Source organism: Blastomyces gilchristii (assembly GCF_000003855.2).
Source record: "Blastomyces gilchristii SLH14081 genomic scaffold supercont1.5, whole genome shotgun sequence".
NCBI classification, from domain to species: Eukaryota; Fungi; Ascomycota; class Eurotiomycetes; order Onygenales; family Ajellomycetaceae; genus Blastomyces; species Blastomyces gilchristii.
The window spans coordinates 3,534,211-3,549,833 of record NW_003101678.1 but is presented as its reverse complement, the minus strand read 5'-3'; the positions used below and the strand labels follow the sequence as shown (position 1 = coordinate 3,549,833).

Sequence of the window (15,623 nt, the reverse complement as noted above, 5' to 3'; positions counted from 1 at the left end):
TTGAGTTTTTCATAAATTTTGTGACCTGAAATCAGATGTGAAGAATGAAGTAATTATTTATTATCATTGAAAGAGAGCATTCTGTGTTAAATTATAAATAATATAGACTTTGTAATTCACAGTGATTTCTTGAAGAGTTTATAAATCTTTAATAGAAGTAAAAGAAGTGAAAGAAGTAAATTCAGAAGATATAATAATAATTTGAAAAAGATAATAATTTATTTTCAGTAACTGATCACTGATGTGTGTAAGAAGAATTAATATAAGAGAAAATAATCTTCTTTCTTAGCTTAGTTATAATTTTAGTACGAACTCAGATTGAATATCATTAATGTATAAAAGTAAATAAACAATCTTGATTAATCTCCGTCATATTTCTTGAAATATATTAATATTGTTAATATCAATTTTATCTCAGATTTCTGAAATTTAGGCTGTGAATCTGAAGTCTTTGATGCTGAACTATTTGCAATAGTGAAAGCTTTCAAACTCATTGAAATAAAATCTCATAAAAGAGGAAATAGTTTGAAAGAGACATGAATATTCTCTGATAGTCAAGCTGCTTTAAAAAGACTTAGAAATAGTCAGATTCATAATAATTAAATGAATCTTGAACTGATCTTAAACTCTGTTTTGAAAATTCAAAAGAGAAGAACATCAAAGCTGATAATTCATCTGCACTGAGTTCCTGCTCATATAAATATTCATGGCAATGAATTGGCTGATTCAGCTGCAAAAAAGAGTGCAGAATTAAGCAGATCTATTCAAAAAATTGTGTCCTGATCTTTTATAAAGAGAAAAATAAAAGAATCTTATTTAGATAAGTGAAATGAAAGCTGGTAGAAACAAAAGAAGAGTATACATTATTCAGGATTTGAAACAAAACCCAAGTGGAAATCTTGTTCAATTAAATATAAAAAGAAAATATTCTCATCTATAATACAGCTGAAACTAGAATATGACTATTTCAAATCTTATATACAAAGATTTGATGATAGATTTGACTTAATAGTATGCTCATTCTACAATGCAAATGAGAATTCTGAGCATATTGTAATGCACTGTGCATTATACAATAGTCTCAAAGTCAGATTGAAAGAGAAGTATGATCTAAATCAATTAAATATGAGATTCTTATTCTCAACTGAGACAGGAATTAAATACTTAATAGACTTTCTATCAGAAACTCAAGCAGCTATAAGAAAATGGCTAAATTCAGAAATATCTGAATATGAAGAGAAGGAAATCAATCAGATATAGTCTGTTAAAACAGCTATATACTATCTTTTAATAATTTGTTTTGTTACAGTCTCTCTTTACTTTATCTTTTCCTTTCAATTCCTTTCTATCTATCTATTTAATATGTCTATCTTTAAGACTGTGTTCTCTTTTCCTTTGTCACAATATTGTCAAATGATTTCAAAGTATCAGAAGATGTTAAAACACTGCAATTTGTAAACAGTTTTTATATTCTGAGCTGGAATTTTCTGATTTTGTATATCTGAAATTGATGAATGTATAATAGTTAACTTTACAGATATAGGAAAAACCCTGAGAACTAAAAGTTCTCAGGTAGATGTCATAGTCTCTGACTGCATACATCTATAATTGAAGAATAATAATAATAATATTAATATTGTGAAAGAGAGTGTTATCAAATTACATTATCAGATAATATCATTAAAAATATATTAATATTGTAAATATCAATGTTGAAAAAATGTTAATACTTATACATTATAGTGACATGATAGTTGAATATATATATATATATTATTTCTAACATTCATAATTGATTACAACTTGTACAATAATTTTTGAAAACTCAAAATTAATTTCAATTATTAACTAATAGTTACAAACTTATAATTAATTAATATAAAAAGAAAAAAACTTTTTCTACTTATTATCTTTCTTCTCTTTCTCATTCTTCTCATCATTCTTTATAATTCACTTCTTATTCTCATTCTTCTTCTTCTTCTTCTTATCTGAGATAATAATCATTTTAAAATCTCTCTCTGCTGTCTTCTCAGAGAAGAGTTCTCACTACTTCTTCTCAGCCAGGTCAATCTGTATCTTAAAATCCTGCATTTTCTGGTCTACTGTCTCAGGTTTCATCTCAGCAGTAAGTAGATTAATATACTCAGAGAGTAGAGCTGTCTTCTCAATGTTCTGAATCATGAAGTATATTTGAGATCTGAATAAGACCTTAATCCCCTTCTTCTCTATCAGCTTCTGCTAATCAATTAGAGAACAGAAGTGTTATCAAAAATCATTATCTCTTAATAAAAAACTTATCAGTTTTGACTTCTTTGTCTCTTACTTTAATATCTTCTTAATTTTCTTCTATCATTACTTATTTATAGTAATGCTCTTTTTCTCTCTCTCTCTCTTTATCTTGATTTTAAATCATTCTCAGAACTTCTTCTGATCTCATCACTACTGTATAAGACTCTTTACTGTCTTCTTTTTCAATCTCTTACAGATGATGTTATTCATATTATTTCTATACTTAGTTCAGTCTAAATCTATTAGAAGTGTTACTTAAAATCATTATTATTCTACTCTCTTACAGAGTCTTTTCAAGATATTATAACATGTCTTACAATCTGTCTCTCTGTGCTTGAATATCTTCTTCTTCTCTCTCTTCAATCTGTGACAGCGCTCACGCGCCTTGATGATTCACAGAATCATAGAATATTTGAAGAGAGATGACATGATTGATTTTAATAAGTGTTGAAGAGAGATGAAGACAGAGAAAACAGCTAGTAATAATATAATAATAATGATAATAATGATAATAATAATAATAATGATGATGATAATGATGATGATAATAATGATAATAATAATAAAAGAAAGAGTGCATTGAAATATATTATTAACTTATTAAACATAAAGAGACAAAGAAACTATTAACAGCTTTCAGAGATATACAGAAATGACTACAGTGTTACATAGCAATATTATCTTTATTCAATGCATGTACTATTGATATTCTTTGTATACAGTTATCATATAATCTATATCAGAAATACATGTAGAAAACAGATCTTTGTTGCTAGAAAGAATGATTGCAGCAATTCTCTGTTTTCATATTATAAAGATAAGTTATTCTTATTTCTTTCTTCTCTCTTTTCTCTTCTTCTTGCCAGCGTGGCCCAGTTGGTAAGACTGGTAACCAAGGCCGCACACATTAGGGGTGCGTGGGTTCGAATCCCACTGCTGGCACATGCCACTTCTTACCCATGAAAGCCCCCATGTAATAGGGGCTGAGCCTAATTAGTAAGGCTTGGTGCGGGGTAGAACTCCCTACTGCAAGCCAAGCCACTAGTTAAGCGAGATCCTGCGAACACCCACCAGGGCCGGCATGGGGTGCCAATGTCCCACTATCCTACTGTGCACCCGTCAAGGTTCTAACGATATAGAGCCAAGCCTAATGTAGTGATTATACACTACTTAAGCGAGTCCCTAACTAGGGCCGTCATCGGAGCCTAGCTCCCCCCCAAATACAGGGAATGATTTTGAAAACCACCTGACTAGCAGGCCTAGACGCGCATCTAGGCCCTAGGCAGGGCACCCTGATAGGCTAGAGCCTGCAAGCTCCCTGCCAAGCCCTAATACTGGCAGGGAGGACTGCAGTCATCAAGCCTATGGTTAGTCCCTAACACGGGGCGAGGCCACGACAGCTGATTGGTAGGCCTATGGGCATCTAATGGGGCCGAGATCAGCAACTGGAAGCTTGGTGTGTACGCCACCAAGTGGGCGGTGGCAGCCACTAACTAACACCCCTGGAAATTAGTGGCTGGCCCGAGAGGACGGACGCGGTGGTCGGTTAATTATAGGGGGTTAAATGTAATTAGCTTAAGGTGCATCCTGCGGGTGACTAGCGCCCGTAGTTCAGATTCAGAGGAAGAGAATATATCACTTCTCAACTACATTGATGAAAATGACTGGGAATGGCCTGATCTTACACAAGATGAATTAGAGTCAGCTATCTTCTCAAGTTCTGTTAAAACTGCTGCAGGTCCTGATTCAATTAATCACTTGATTATTCAAAATACATATTTCTACTTAAAGAATGAATATTTTGAGCTCTTTTTCAATCTCTTGAAAAATGAATATCATTCTGAATGCTGAAGAGAAGCCACTGAAGTGATTCTTATAAAACCTAATAGAAAAACTTCAATTCCTAAGTCATATAGAGTAATATCTCTATTGAACTGTCTAGAAAAGGTTTTAGAAAAGATAATAGCTACTCAACTATCTTTTATAAGCTCTATAGATGATTCTCTTTTATTCAGTGAATAAATGAGAGATAGAAAACAGTGTTCTGCAATTGACACTGTTCTCTCAGTTATTCATGATATTCAAATAGCAAAGCATGAGAGTCTGGTCTCAACTGCAGTTTTTATTAATATAAAAGAAGCATTTGATCATGTTTCAAAGTCAAAGTTAATTCAGACATTGAAGATATTAAAACTGTCACTTTCTCTAATAAAATGAGTTAACTGTTTTATATCTAAAAGAATTATACAACTCTTCTTTGATGAAATGAAATAAGACAAGACTGAGATAAAAATAGAAGTATCACAGAGATCTTCAATCTCACTTATTTTATTTGCAATATACACTGCATATCTATTCAAAAATAGAAATATGAGAATAGTGTAATTTCTGAGTTATGTGGATGATATTGATCTAGTCTACAGCTTAAAAACTATCACAGAGAATTTGAAAGTAATTGAAGAAGCTGTAAAGAAAATCTTTGTTAGAGCAGATATCAATCAAATTCAATTTAATATGAATAAAACTGAGTTAATTCATTTCTTTTCTAGATTCAATGAGAAAGAACTATCTCTAACTCTTTTAAATAGAGAGATTAAACTCAGTGTAAATGTCAAATGATTAGAAGTATAGTTAAACTTCAAGTTAAATTTTAAATATCACATTTAACAAAGAACTGTCAAGGCAGAAAGACTATTAAACAACATAATCAGACTATCAAATACAGAGAGAGGTCTATTCTTCCAGGCTATGAGACAGTTATATATAGCCTGTATTACATCAGTAGCTGATTATGAAGTTCAAGTTTAGTGAAATAATCAAGAGAATTTCACTGAACTCTTTCAAAGTCTGTAAAACAGAGTCTTGAGAAGAATTCTGAGAGCATTCAAATCATCTTCTATTAAAGCAATGAAAATTGAAGCTTCAATTTCTTCTTCTGCTATTAGATTTGAAAAGGCCTGTATGAACTATGCTCTGAGAGTTGTAAAGATGAGCTCAAATCATATAATCAGAGAAAGAGTCTCTTCCTCATTTTCATTAATTAACTCTGGAAATGAACTGGATTGAAATAGATTTCTTGATTGAAATGAATATAATTCTTCAAAGAAAATGCCTTCTCAACTGTACAGACTATGCTCTCTGATTAAAAATCAATTTTCTTCTTTAAATATTGAAAAAGTTGATCATGAGAAGTTATCTCTCTGAAGAGAAAAGCTTGAATCTCTTATAGACTTATAAATAAGTGAATTATTAAAAGAGAAAGAATATGAACAGCATTTGAAGAGAATTTCTACAATCAATATAAAAGACTCTATTCTGATTTATTCAGATGACTTAAAAAATGAGAACTTGAATAGAGTAGATGCAGGCATTACTTATACTGAAGATAATATTAATTTTATCTCAGATTTCTGAAATCTAGGCTCTGAATGTGAAGTCTTTGATGCTGAACTATTTGCAATAGTGAAAGCTTTCAAACTCATTGAAATAAAATCTCATAAAAGAGAAAATTGTTTGAAAGAGGCATGAATATTCTCTGATAGTCAAGCTGCTTTAAAAAGACTTAGAAATAGTCAGATTTCATAATGATCAAATGAATCTTGAACTGATCTTAAACTCTGTTTTGAAAATTCAAAAGAGAAGAACATCAAAGCTGATAATTCATCTGCACTGAGTTCCTGCTTATATGAATATTCATGGTGATGAATTGGCTGATTCAGCTGCAAAAAAGAGTGCAGAATTAAGCAGATCTATTCAAAAAATTGTGTTCTGGTCTTTTATAAAGAGAAAAATAAAAGAATCTTGTTTAGACAAGTGGAATGAAAGCTGGCAGAAACAAAAGAAGAGTATACATTATTCAAGATTTGAAACAAAACCCAAGTGGAAATCTTGTTCAATTAAATGTAAAAAGAAAATATTCTCATCTATAATACAGCTGAAACTAGGACATGACTATTTCAAATCTTATATACAAAGATTTGATGATAGATTTGACTTAATAGAATACTCATTCTGCAATACAAATGAGAATTCTGAGTATATTGTAATGCACTGTGCATTATACAATAGTCTCAGAGCCAGATTGAAAGAGAAGTATGATCTAAATCAATTAAATATGAGATTCTTATTCTTAACTGAGACAGGAATTAAATACTTAATAGACTTTCTATCAGAAACTCAAGCAGCTACAAGAAAATGACTAAATTCAGAATTATCTGAATATGAAGAGGAGGAAATCAATCAGATATAGTCTGTTAAAACAGCTATACACTCTCTTTTAATAATTTGTTTTGTTATAGTCTCTCTTTACTTTATCTTTTTCTTTATCTTTTTCTTTCAATTTCTTTCTATCTATCTATTTAATGTGTCTATCTTTGAGACTGTGTTCTTTTTCTCTTTTCTTTTGTCATGATATTGTCAAATGGTTTCAAAGTATTAAAAGATGTTAAAACACTGCAATTTGTAAACAGTTTTTGTATTCTGGGCTGGAATTTTCTGATTTTGCATATCTGAAATTGATGAATGTATAATAGTTAACTTTACAGACATAGAAAAAACCCTGAGAACTAAAGTTCTCAGGTAGATGTTATAGTCTCTGACTGCATACATCTATAATTGAAGAATAATAATAATAATAATTCTCTTCTTCTTCAACTCATCACTAAGTTCAAGCTGATATGAAAACTATTAAAACACTCTTAGAAACTCTCAAATTGAAGAGTATAGACTAATCAAATTTTAAATGCAGATGAATCAAATTATATTTAATAATACTAATTATTTATTTTCTCTTTAATAAAATAACAGTTGCATCTTCTCTCCCTCTTCTTCAAATAAAACATGGCCTGTGAAAAGTGAGTATCACATCAGACTATAATAATCAACACAGTCTCAGCACACAGAGCTGCATACACACAGTGTGTGCTGAACTGAGAGACTGTATAAATTGCAAACTGATAGCAGCATCTCAGAGAGAGCTGTGTAGTATGAGAAAGTCACAACTCTCAGTCATATATACAGAGAGTGAATCACTGCAGTAAGTGCATGTGTATTGCATGAAAGTAATACTTTTTAATAATACTCAGTCTCTGATATCATGAAAATAGAGTCTTTCTGTGAGATTCATTTTTATTAGAAGTCAGAGAATCTTATATTTCTCAAGATTATCTTCACATATCTTATTCATGAAATTGATAAAGAGAATCATTAATTTCAGTGTTCTACTCTTGATACTATTCAAGTAACAGCAGAGTTCACTCTGATCATACTTTTTAAGTGTATGTTTTCTAATTATTCACATTTATACAGATATATACTGATTATTTATTAAATAATGTTAAGACAATAACTCATCACAGTCATGTTATTCTCACTGTGAGAAATACACAGTTAATGATGAATATTGCAAAGACTCTGAAGAGTGAGTATTTTAAGAGTACTATAACTCTTAGACTGACCGTGTGATCATGTCTGAGATCAGAACCAGATTTTTTAATAGTCTTATTATTAATTTAACTGATCTCATTACATGGTTTTAACATTAGATAGTAGTTTCATACTGTCTCAGTGAGACTTACTGTCTACTCTTATTACATTTTTCAAATGAAATCATGATTTTCACTTCTCAATTTAAATTATTTTTATTGCTTTAAATGACTTTAAATCTCATTTGAGTGTTATCAAAAAGTGTTACTTTTTAAAAAATTAAAAATAGTCTAAAATAAAACTTAAAATGTCTAAAAATAGTAACTTTATGTCAAGAATAGAACTAAATGAGATCAAATGAGATCACTTTCTCATTTTTTTCAAGTCATGGTTTCATTTTAAGATCTCATATATAGTCACTTTGTATGTTTTTTTAATAACTAGTCCCAGCGGGATTCACACTCAGAAATGTATGAGATCAGATCAAATAAAATTAAATATAAAATTTATAATTTCAGCAGTCAGTCTAATAACTCTGTGATCTTGATTTTTTTTATTTTTATTTTTTATTTTTTCTTTTTCTTTTATTTTTTTTTTCTTTCTCTTTTTTTTTTTCATTGTGATTTTTTCTTGTTTTTGTTTTATTTTTTGTTTTTTGTTTTTTTTTGTATTTTATATTTTTTTTGTAATTAAAATTATATGAATTATAATCTGTGTTTAGAAAAGTAATAATATTTAATAACACTCTCTGTTGAATTTTCAACAAATGAGCACTATATTATGATATTATATAAGTGAGAAATGATTTCATAGTCTCATTTAATATCATTCTCAATAATGAAATCAGAATGAAAATATAACTAAGAATTTAAACATATTCTTTATCTGAGACTAGATTTTTATTTGAAAAGTGAATCTGAAACCTTTAATATTTGAAATAATGTGATTTGAGATCAATGTGATGAACACAAATTATGATCAGAAGTAATACTTTTAGATAACATGATAACTATAAAGTTTGATTTTGATTTCAGACACGGTCACACGGTCAGTCTAATTCTGCAGAAGTATTGATAGTACAGTTCAGATTTATATGACACAGTCAATATGAAAGATTATCACAGAGATAGACTGGCCGGCGGGATCATGAATTTCACATTTGGTCCCATTTGGTCTGGTCCCATACATTTCTTGGCGTGAGTCCCACCAGGATCAAGCCTCAAAAAAATCTGAAAATGAACCATTTCTGAGAGAAATGGCATGAAAAATGACCAGATTTAATTCAAGAACAGTGAAATGAGAGTAATTTCTCAGGATAAACTGTGAAAGATGATCATTCTTTCAAAATCAGAATGAGACTGAGACTGAAGATCAAAATCAGTCTCATTCAGTTCATTCAGTGATTGCTTATATAATCAGAATTTGATAATGATTATTGATAATGCTCATGAAACAACTAAATACATTCTTGTGCAAGTTTATTCTTCACTTTCTCATGAAAACTACACTTCTCTGATATACTGTGATCAGAGGTATTAAACTGTCTGATAATTCCATGTTTTATAATCATGAGTTTCTTGATTGTTTCTCCTTGCAATTGTCCTCAGTGATAGTGACAAATATCTTGACTTAAGTTGAACTTTCACTCCATTCTCACCCCTGTCAATGAAATTGTCAGAATATCATATGTCATCAGTGTAACAGTTGAATATGTACTCTCAACAATTTTTCATAACTCTAGAATTAATTTGATGTGTAAATTCATTGAATTATCTTGAAGATAGTGATCAAATTCAGTTTTACAAGCATGTAGTTTTGCCTGATTTTCAGTTATAATCAATGTATGCAAGTTCTGTTTCAAAGTTAGTATTATAGTCCTATATGATATGAAGTGTTATCAAAGATTGTTACTTACTAGAGAATTGTATTTCACTGTCTTCACATCTCAAACATCTGCTTGTTCAAATCTCTGATAGTTGACATTATAGTAGTCTCAGGCTAATTTAATATATAAGTCTCATTTCTCCTCTGTTCAATCTTGAGAAGTGTAGATATTAACTTGATAAGAGAGATCTAGTAGAGCTGCTATAGTATAGTACTCTGTAAAAGATTGTTCAGTTTTGCTGTAGTAATATATCAGTTTATTTCTTATAGTAATAATAGTCTGCACTATAGTATCATTTCAGACTGAATTTCTTTTTGAGTGATTCAACTGCTTCTCAAGATAAGTAAATAAACTGTTATACACTCATCAGACTGACTGCAGCATTGGTGTATAAGTGATTGAGACTGTCTTTATTATCTTATAAAACTGAAACAGTAAATCAATCACATATTTCAACTGAGTTCACTTCATATCAGAAAGTTTCAATATCTGAATCTTTTTCTGATCAGAGTGTTGCACTCAATAATCAATCATCTGATGCAATTGAAGAGTCTGAACAGTTATCTCATATATTGAACTTCACTGTGTTCTAACATTCTGTATCATATTCAGTGATGTGACTGATTTGTTTATTTATTGAATATCATGAAATTGTTGTTATTATTTAGAGAAGGTACAAATTACATTAATAATATTTTAAATCTGTGATATTTAAATTATTAGTCAATCTATTCAAAATTAACAGTAGTGTTATCAAAAAGTGTTATTAAAAAGCAATATCAAAAAGTATTGTCAAAAAACATTATCTTTTATAAAGTGAATATAAAAGTTACTTGAGTAATCACTTTCATCTCATTCTCATCTCAAGAATCAGTCATCTCATTATTCTTTATCTTGATGTTAAGATTCTTTATCAGTGTTTACATCACAAGTTAAATCACATAAGTAATGTAGAGAATATAACCTTGTTTATCATTTCAGAAATACAAAGCTAATTTTTGCTTCAATCTCTTCATCATAGTGTAGTTATTCACAGTATTATCAGTTGTAATTGTAAGAAGACTGAGACTAATATCTCAATAGTCATTTTTAATCACAGTTATTAATATCTCTGTTATATAATTCTCAGTATAACTACTGATCAATGATTCAAATTCAATTAATATCTCTTAATAAGTTCAGTTCTCATCAATGTAATAACATGTAACTCTTATAAATGTAAGATTGTTTATACTAGTCTATGCATTCACTGTGAGAGACACTCTTTGATGATTCTTCAACTCTGATTCTAGATGTTGTATATTGACTTTGTAGTGTGTCTCAAGGTTGAACTGAAGACAGAATTGATATAAAATATAAAGATTTGAATTAAGCATTTGAAGAAGTGTTCAGAATTCAGAGTTTTCAATTGATTGAAGAGAAAGATTCAGAGATATATATATACAAAGTAATTATTCATGAAAGTTATCAGATGAGAGTTGTGAAATCAGAGTACTGATACATGATTATTTTCACATGATTTTCTTCAAATTAGAAAGTTAGTGTTATCAAAAATTATTATCTGATAGAGTAACTTATCAGCTCAGTAGTAATTTTCTGATTATTTTTCTTTTATTGTCTGTATTCTGATGACTTCAGATGTCAGAAAATTTCTTCAGAGTCATGATTAGTTCATGATGAATGTTTCTGAATAAAGTTACAGTGATTATAGCAGAGAGATAACTCTTCAGTAATCTGTAATATAATCTGTTAATAATTATTTCATAGTTCATCTCAGTGTTTGTGTTGAGTTTTTCATAAATTTCATGACCTGGAATCAGATGTGAAGAATGAAGTGATTATTTATCATGATTGAAAGAGAGCATTCTATATTGAATTATAAATAATATAGACTTTGTAATTCACAGTGATTTCTTGAAGAGTTTATGAATCTTCAATAGAAGTAAAAGAAGTGAAAGAAGTAGATTCAGAAGATATGATAATAATTTAAGAAAGATGATAATTTATTTTCAATAACTGATCACTGATATGTGTAAGAAGAATTAATATAAGAGAAAATAATCTTGTTTCTTAGCTTAGTTATAATTTTAGTACTAACTCAGATTAGATATCATTGATATATAAAAGTAAATAAACAATCTTGATTAATCTCTATCATATTTCTTGAAATATATTAATATTGTGAAAGAGAGTGTTATCAAATTACATTATCAGATAATATCATTAAAAATATATTAATATTATGAATATCAATGTTGAAAAAATGTTGATACTTATATATTATAGTGATTTGTGAATGATGATAGTTAAATATATATATATATATATATATTATTCCTGACTTGATTACAACTTGTACAATAATTTTTAAAAACTCAAAATTAATTTCAATTATTAATAATTATGAACTTATAACTAACTAATATAAAAAGAAAAAAACTTTTTCTACTCATTATCTTTCTACTCTTTCTCATTCTTCTTATTATTCTTCATAATTCACTTCTTATTCTTCTTCTCCTTCTCCTTCTTCTCATCTGAGGTGATAATTATCTTAAAATCTCTCTTCACTGCCTTCTCAGAGAAGGGTTTCCACTGCTTCCTCTTAGCCAGATTAACCTGCATCTCAAAATCCTGCATTTCCTGGTCTGCTGTCTCAGGTTTCACCTCAGTGATAAGCAGATTGACATGCTCAGAGAGCAGAGCTGCCTTCTCAATATTCTGAATCATAAAGTGCATTTAAGACCTGAACAAGGCCTCAATCCTCTCCTTCTCTATCAGCTCCTGCTAATCAATTAGAGAACAGAAGTATTATTAAAAATTATTATCTCTCAATAAATAAAAAACTTATCAGTTTTGACTTCTTTGTCTTCTACTTCAACATTCTCTCAATCTTCTTCTATCACTGCTTATTTACAGTAACACTCTTCTCATCTCTTTCTCTCTTCATCTTAATCTTAAACTATTCTCAGAACTTCTCCTGATTTCACTGCTACTGTATAAGACTCTTCACTGTCTTCTTCTTCAATCTCTCACAGACAGTGTCATCTGTATTATTCCTATACTTAGTTCAGTCTAAATCTATCAGAAGTGTTACTTAAAATTATTATCATTCTGCTTTCTTACAGAGTCTCTTCAAGACATTATAACATGTCTTGTAATCTGTCTCTTCTCACTTGAATACCTTCTTCTTCTCTCTCTTCAATCTGTGACAGTGCTCACACACCTTGATGGTTCACAGAACTGCAGAATATTTGAAGAGAAATGACATAATTAGTTTCAGTGAGTGTTGAAGAGAGATAAAGGCAGAAGAGATAGCCAGAAATGATATGATAATGATGATGATGATGATGATGATGGTAATAATAGTGATGATAGTGATAATAATGAAAATGATGATAATGATGATGATGATGATGAAAGAAGAAGTGCATTGAAATATATTACTGACTTATCAAATATAAAGAGACTCAAAGAAAATATTAACAGCTTTCAGCAATGTACAGAAACAGCTACAGTGTTGTATAGCAATATCATCTTCATTCAATACATACACTGTTGATATTCTTTATATGCAGTTATTATATAATCTGTATCAGAAATACATGCAGAAAACAGATCTTTATTACTAGAGTAAATGATTACAGCAATTCTCTATTTTCATATTATAAAGATAAGTTATTCTTATTTCTTTCTTCTCTCTTTTCTCTTCTTCAATCAATCACTAATTTCAAGCTGGTATGAAAACTATTAAAACACTCTCAGAAACCCTCAAATTGAAGAGTATAGACTAATCAAATTTCAAATGCAGAAGAAATCAAATTATCTTCTACAGATTCAATTACTCATTTCTCTTTAAATAAAACAGCAGTCATATTCTCTTTCTCCTTCAATCAAACAAAACATGACCTGTGAAAAGTGAGTATCACATCAGGCCATAATGACCAACACAGCCCCAGCATGCAGAGCTGTATATATGCAGTGTATGCTGAACTGAAAGACTGCTTGAGTTACAAACTGACAGCAGCATTTCAGAGAGAGCTGTGCAGTGTGAGAAAGCTGCAACTCTCAGTCACATATGCAGAGAGTGAATCATCATAGTAAGTGTATGTGTATTGAAGTAACACTTTTTGATAACACTCAGTCTCTGATATGATGAAAATAGAGTCTCTCTGTGAGATTCATTTTTATCAGAAGTCAGAGAATCTTATATTTCTCAAGATCATCTTCACACATCTTGTCTGTGAAATCAATGAGAAGAATCATTGATTTCAGTGTTCTGTTCTTGATATCATTCAAGTAGCAGCAGAGTTCACTCTGATCACACTTTTTAAGTGTATGTTTTCTAATTATTCATATTTATATAGATATATACTGATTATTTGTTAGATAATGTTAAGACAATAACTCATCACAGTTATGTTACTCTCACTGTGAGAGATACATGATTGATAATGAATATTATAAAGACTCTGAGAAGTAAGTATTTTAAGAATACTGCAGCTCTGTGATCTTGATTTTTTTTTATTTTTATTTTTTATTTTTTTCTTTTTCTTTTCTTTTTTTTTTTGTTGTGATTTTTTCTTGTTATTTTATTTTTTGTTTTTTTATTATTTTTTGTATTTTATATTTTTTTTTTAATTAAAATGATATTAATTATGATCTGTGTTTAGAAAAGTAATGATATTTAGTAATACTCTCTGTTGAATTTTCAACAAATGAGCACTATGTTATAATATTATGTAAGTGAGAAATGATTTCATGATCTCATTTAATATCATTTTCAATAATGAGATCAGAATGAAAATGTAACTAAGAATTCAAATATATTCTTTATCTGAGACTAGATTTTTATTTGAAAAGTGAATCTGAGACCTTTAATATCTGAAATAACATGATTTGGAATCAATGTGATGAACACAAATCATGACCAGAAGTAATGCTTTTAGGCAACATGACAACTGTAAAGTTTGGTCCTGGTTTCAGACACGGTCACACGGTCAGTCTACACAGAGAGTATGACAGAAACATGCTTAGAGAACAGACAGATCTGCAATATTTTCATAAATTAATACAGTGATAAATACTGACTGTATGTAGTAAGTAGTTGTAAATACAACAGCAGATTCAAAGGTAATAATTCACTTATTATTATAATACAGAAGACAACCGCTCCACCACGAACTCGCTCGATTTTTCGAATAAGAACCCGCCGATAGATCCATCGAAAAGCCCTCGATCATACAAGCATTTTGACCCCATCGCCGACCGCATACCCCGTGTGGTGGTGGAGTTATCCAGCCAAATGTGAACCAGATGTCGTTCAGAACTCCTGCGTGGGATTATCCCCCATTCTCCCCTACCACACCACAACCCCGGGCCAAATTGCCATACAAATTGTAAGGTGAAGAGACCTAGCCATATGCACCAATCTTCTCGATTTTGGAAGATCCCTGATCTGTAGTTGTGAAGATATCTGAGAAGCAACCTCCGCGAAAACCCTGTCCATCTTTGATGTTTCAAAACACCAACACCAAGTCTCACCCTTGTACTGCCCTTCCCAATCTGGCCCATCCCCGGCAGAAAAATACAAAAAGATATCTCAGTGATAATATTAAGTATATAATCAACAGCCACTTCTGAAGTGCAATCTCTGCAGTCTGTCTTCAGTGTATCTAGACATCAATGCCAAGTCTCACCCTTATACCACCTCTCTCAATCTGGCCCATTCCCAACAGAAAAGTACAAAAAGATACCTCAGCAACTGTACTTAATACATAATCAGCAGACACAACAACTATAAAATCAGTATATTTCAAGATCTGACTGAGCCTTTGATCCCTGCACAGTGAGATATATTAAATCTAGTTTTAATATCTCAATATTCAATAGATTCTGTAAGAGATTAAGAACAGTAACACTAGATTTCTATTGAATTTAAGAATTAACTCTATATTGATATAATCATTGACAAAGTCTTCTATTTTAAGATATAAATAACCAGTTCCTCTACATTCTGCTGACAATA

The 15,623-nt window shown here is 30.1% G+C and overlaps 2 protein-coding genes and 1 pseudogene across 4 annotated transcripts; 2 read left to right on the top strand and 1 right to left on the bottom strand.

The window, feature by feature from the left end:
• The first annotated feature begins 3,150 nt into the window (after nt 1-3,150).
• Nucleotides 3,151-3,231, top strand: BDBG_16856 (annotated as a pseudogene). The gene has a single exon. The product of its transcript is annotated as a tRNA-OTHER (tRNA).
• Nucleotides 3,232-12,094: 8,863 nt separating this feature from the next.
• Nucleotides 12,095-12,334, bottom strand: BDBG_16855 (uncharacterized protein; the record flags this gene model as incomplete). Its single annotated transcript, XM_031724723.1, has 1 exon — nt 12,095-12,334. One exon carries the CDS (start codon nt 12,332-12,334, stop codon nt 12,095-12,097), a length of 240 nt encoding a protein of 79 aa, XP_031577839.1.
• A 2,187-nt stretch (nt 12,335-14,521) lies between these two features.
• BDBG_03600 lies at nt 14,522-15,207 on the top strand (the record flags this gene model as incomplete). Of its 2 annotated transcripts, XM_031721324.1 has the most annotated exons (3): nt 14,522-14,594; nt 14,758-14,994; nt 15,068-15,207. In XM_031721324.1, the coding sequence occupies 2 exons, from the start codon at nt 14,522-14,524 to the stop codon at nt 14,904-14,906; spliced, it is 222 nt and encodes a 73-aa protein (XP_031577838.1). In that variant the 3' UTR covers nt 14,907-14,994; nt 15,068-15,207. The 2 variants fall into 2 exon arrangements, with proteins under 2 accessions (XP_031577838.1, XP_031577837.1); XM_031721323.1 differs by having other exon boundaries at nt 14,758-15,207.
• Nucleotides 15,208-15,623: the final 416 nt, after the last annotated feature.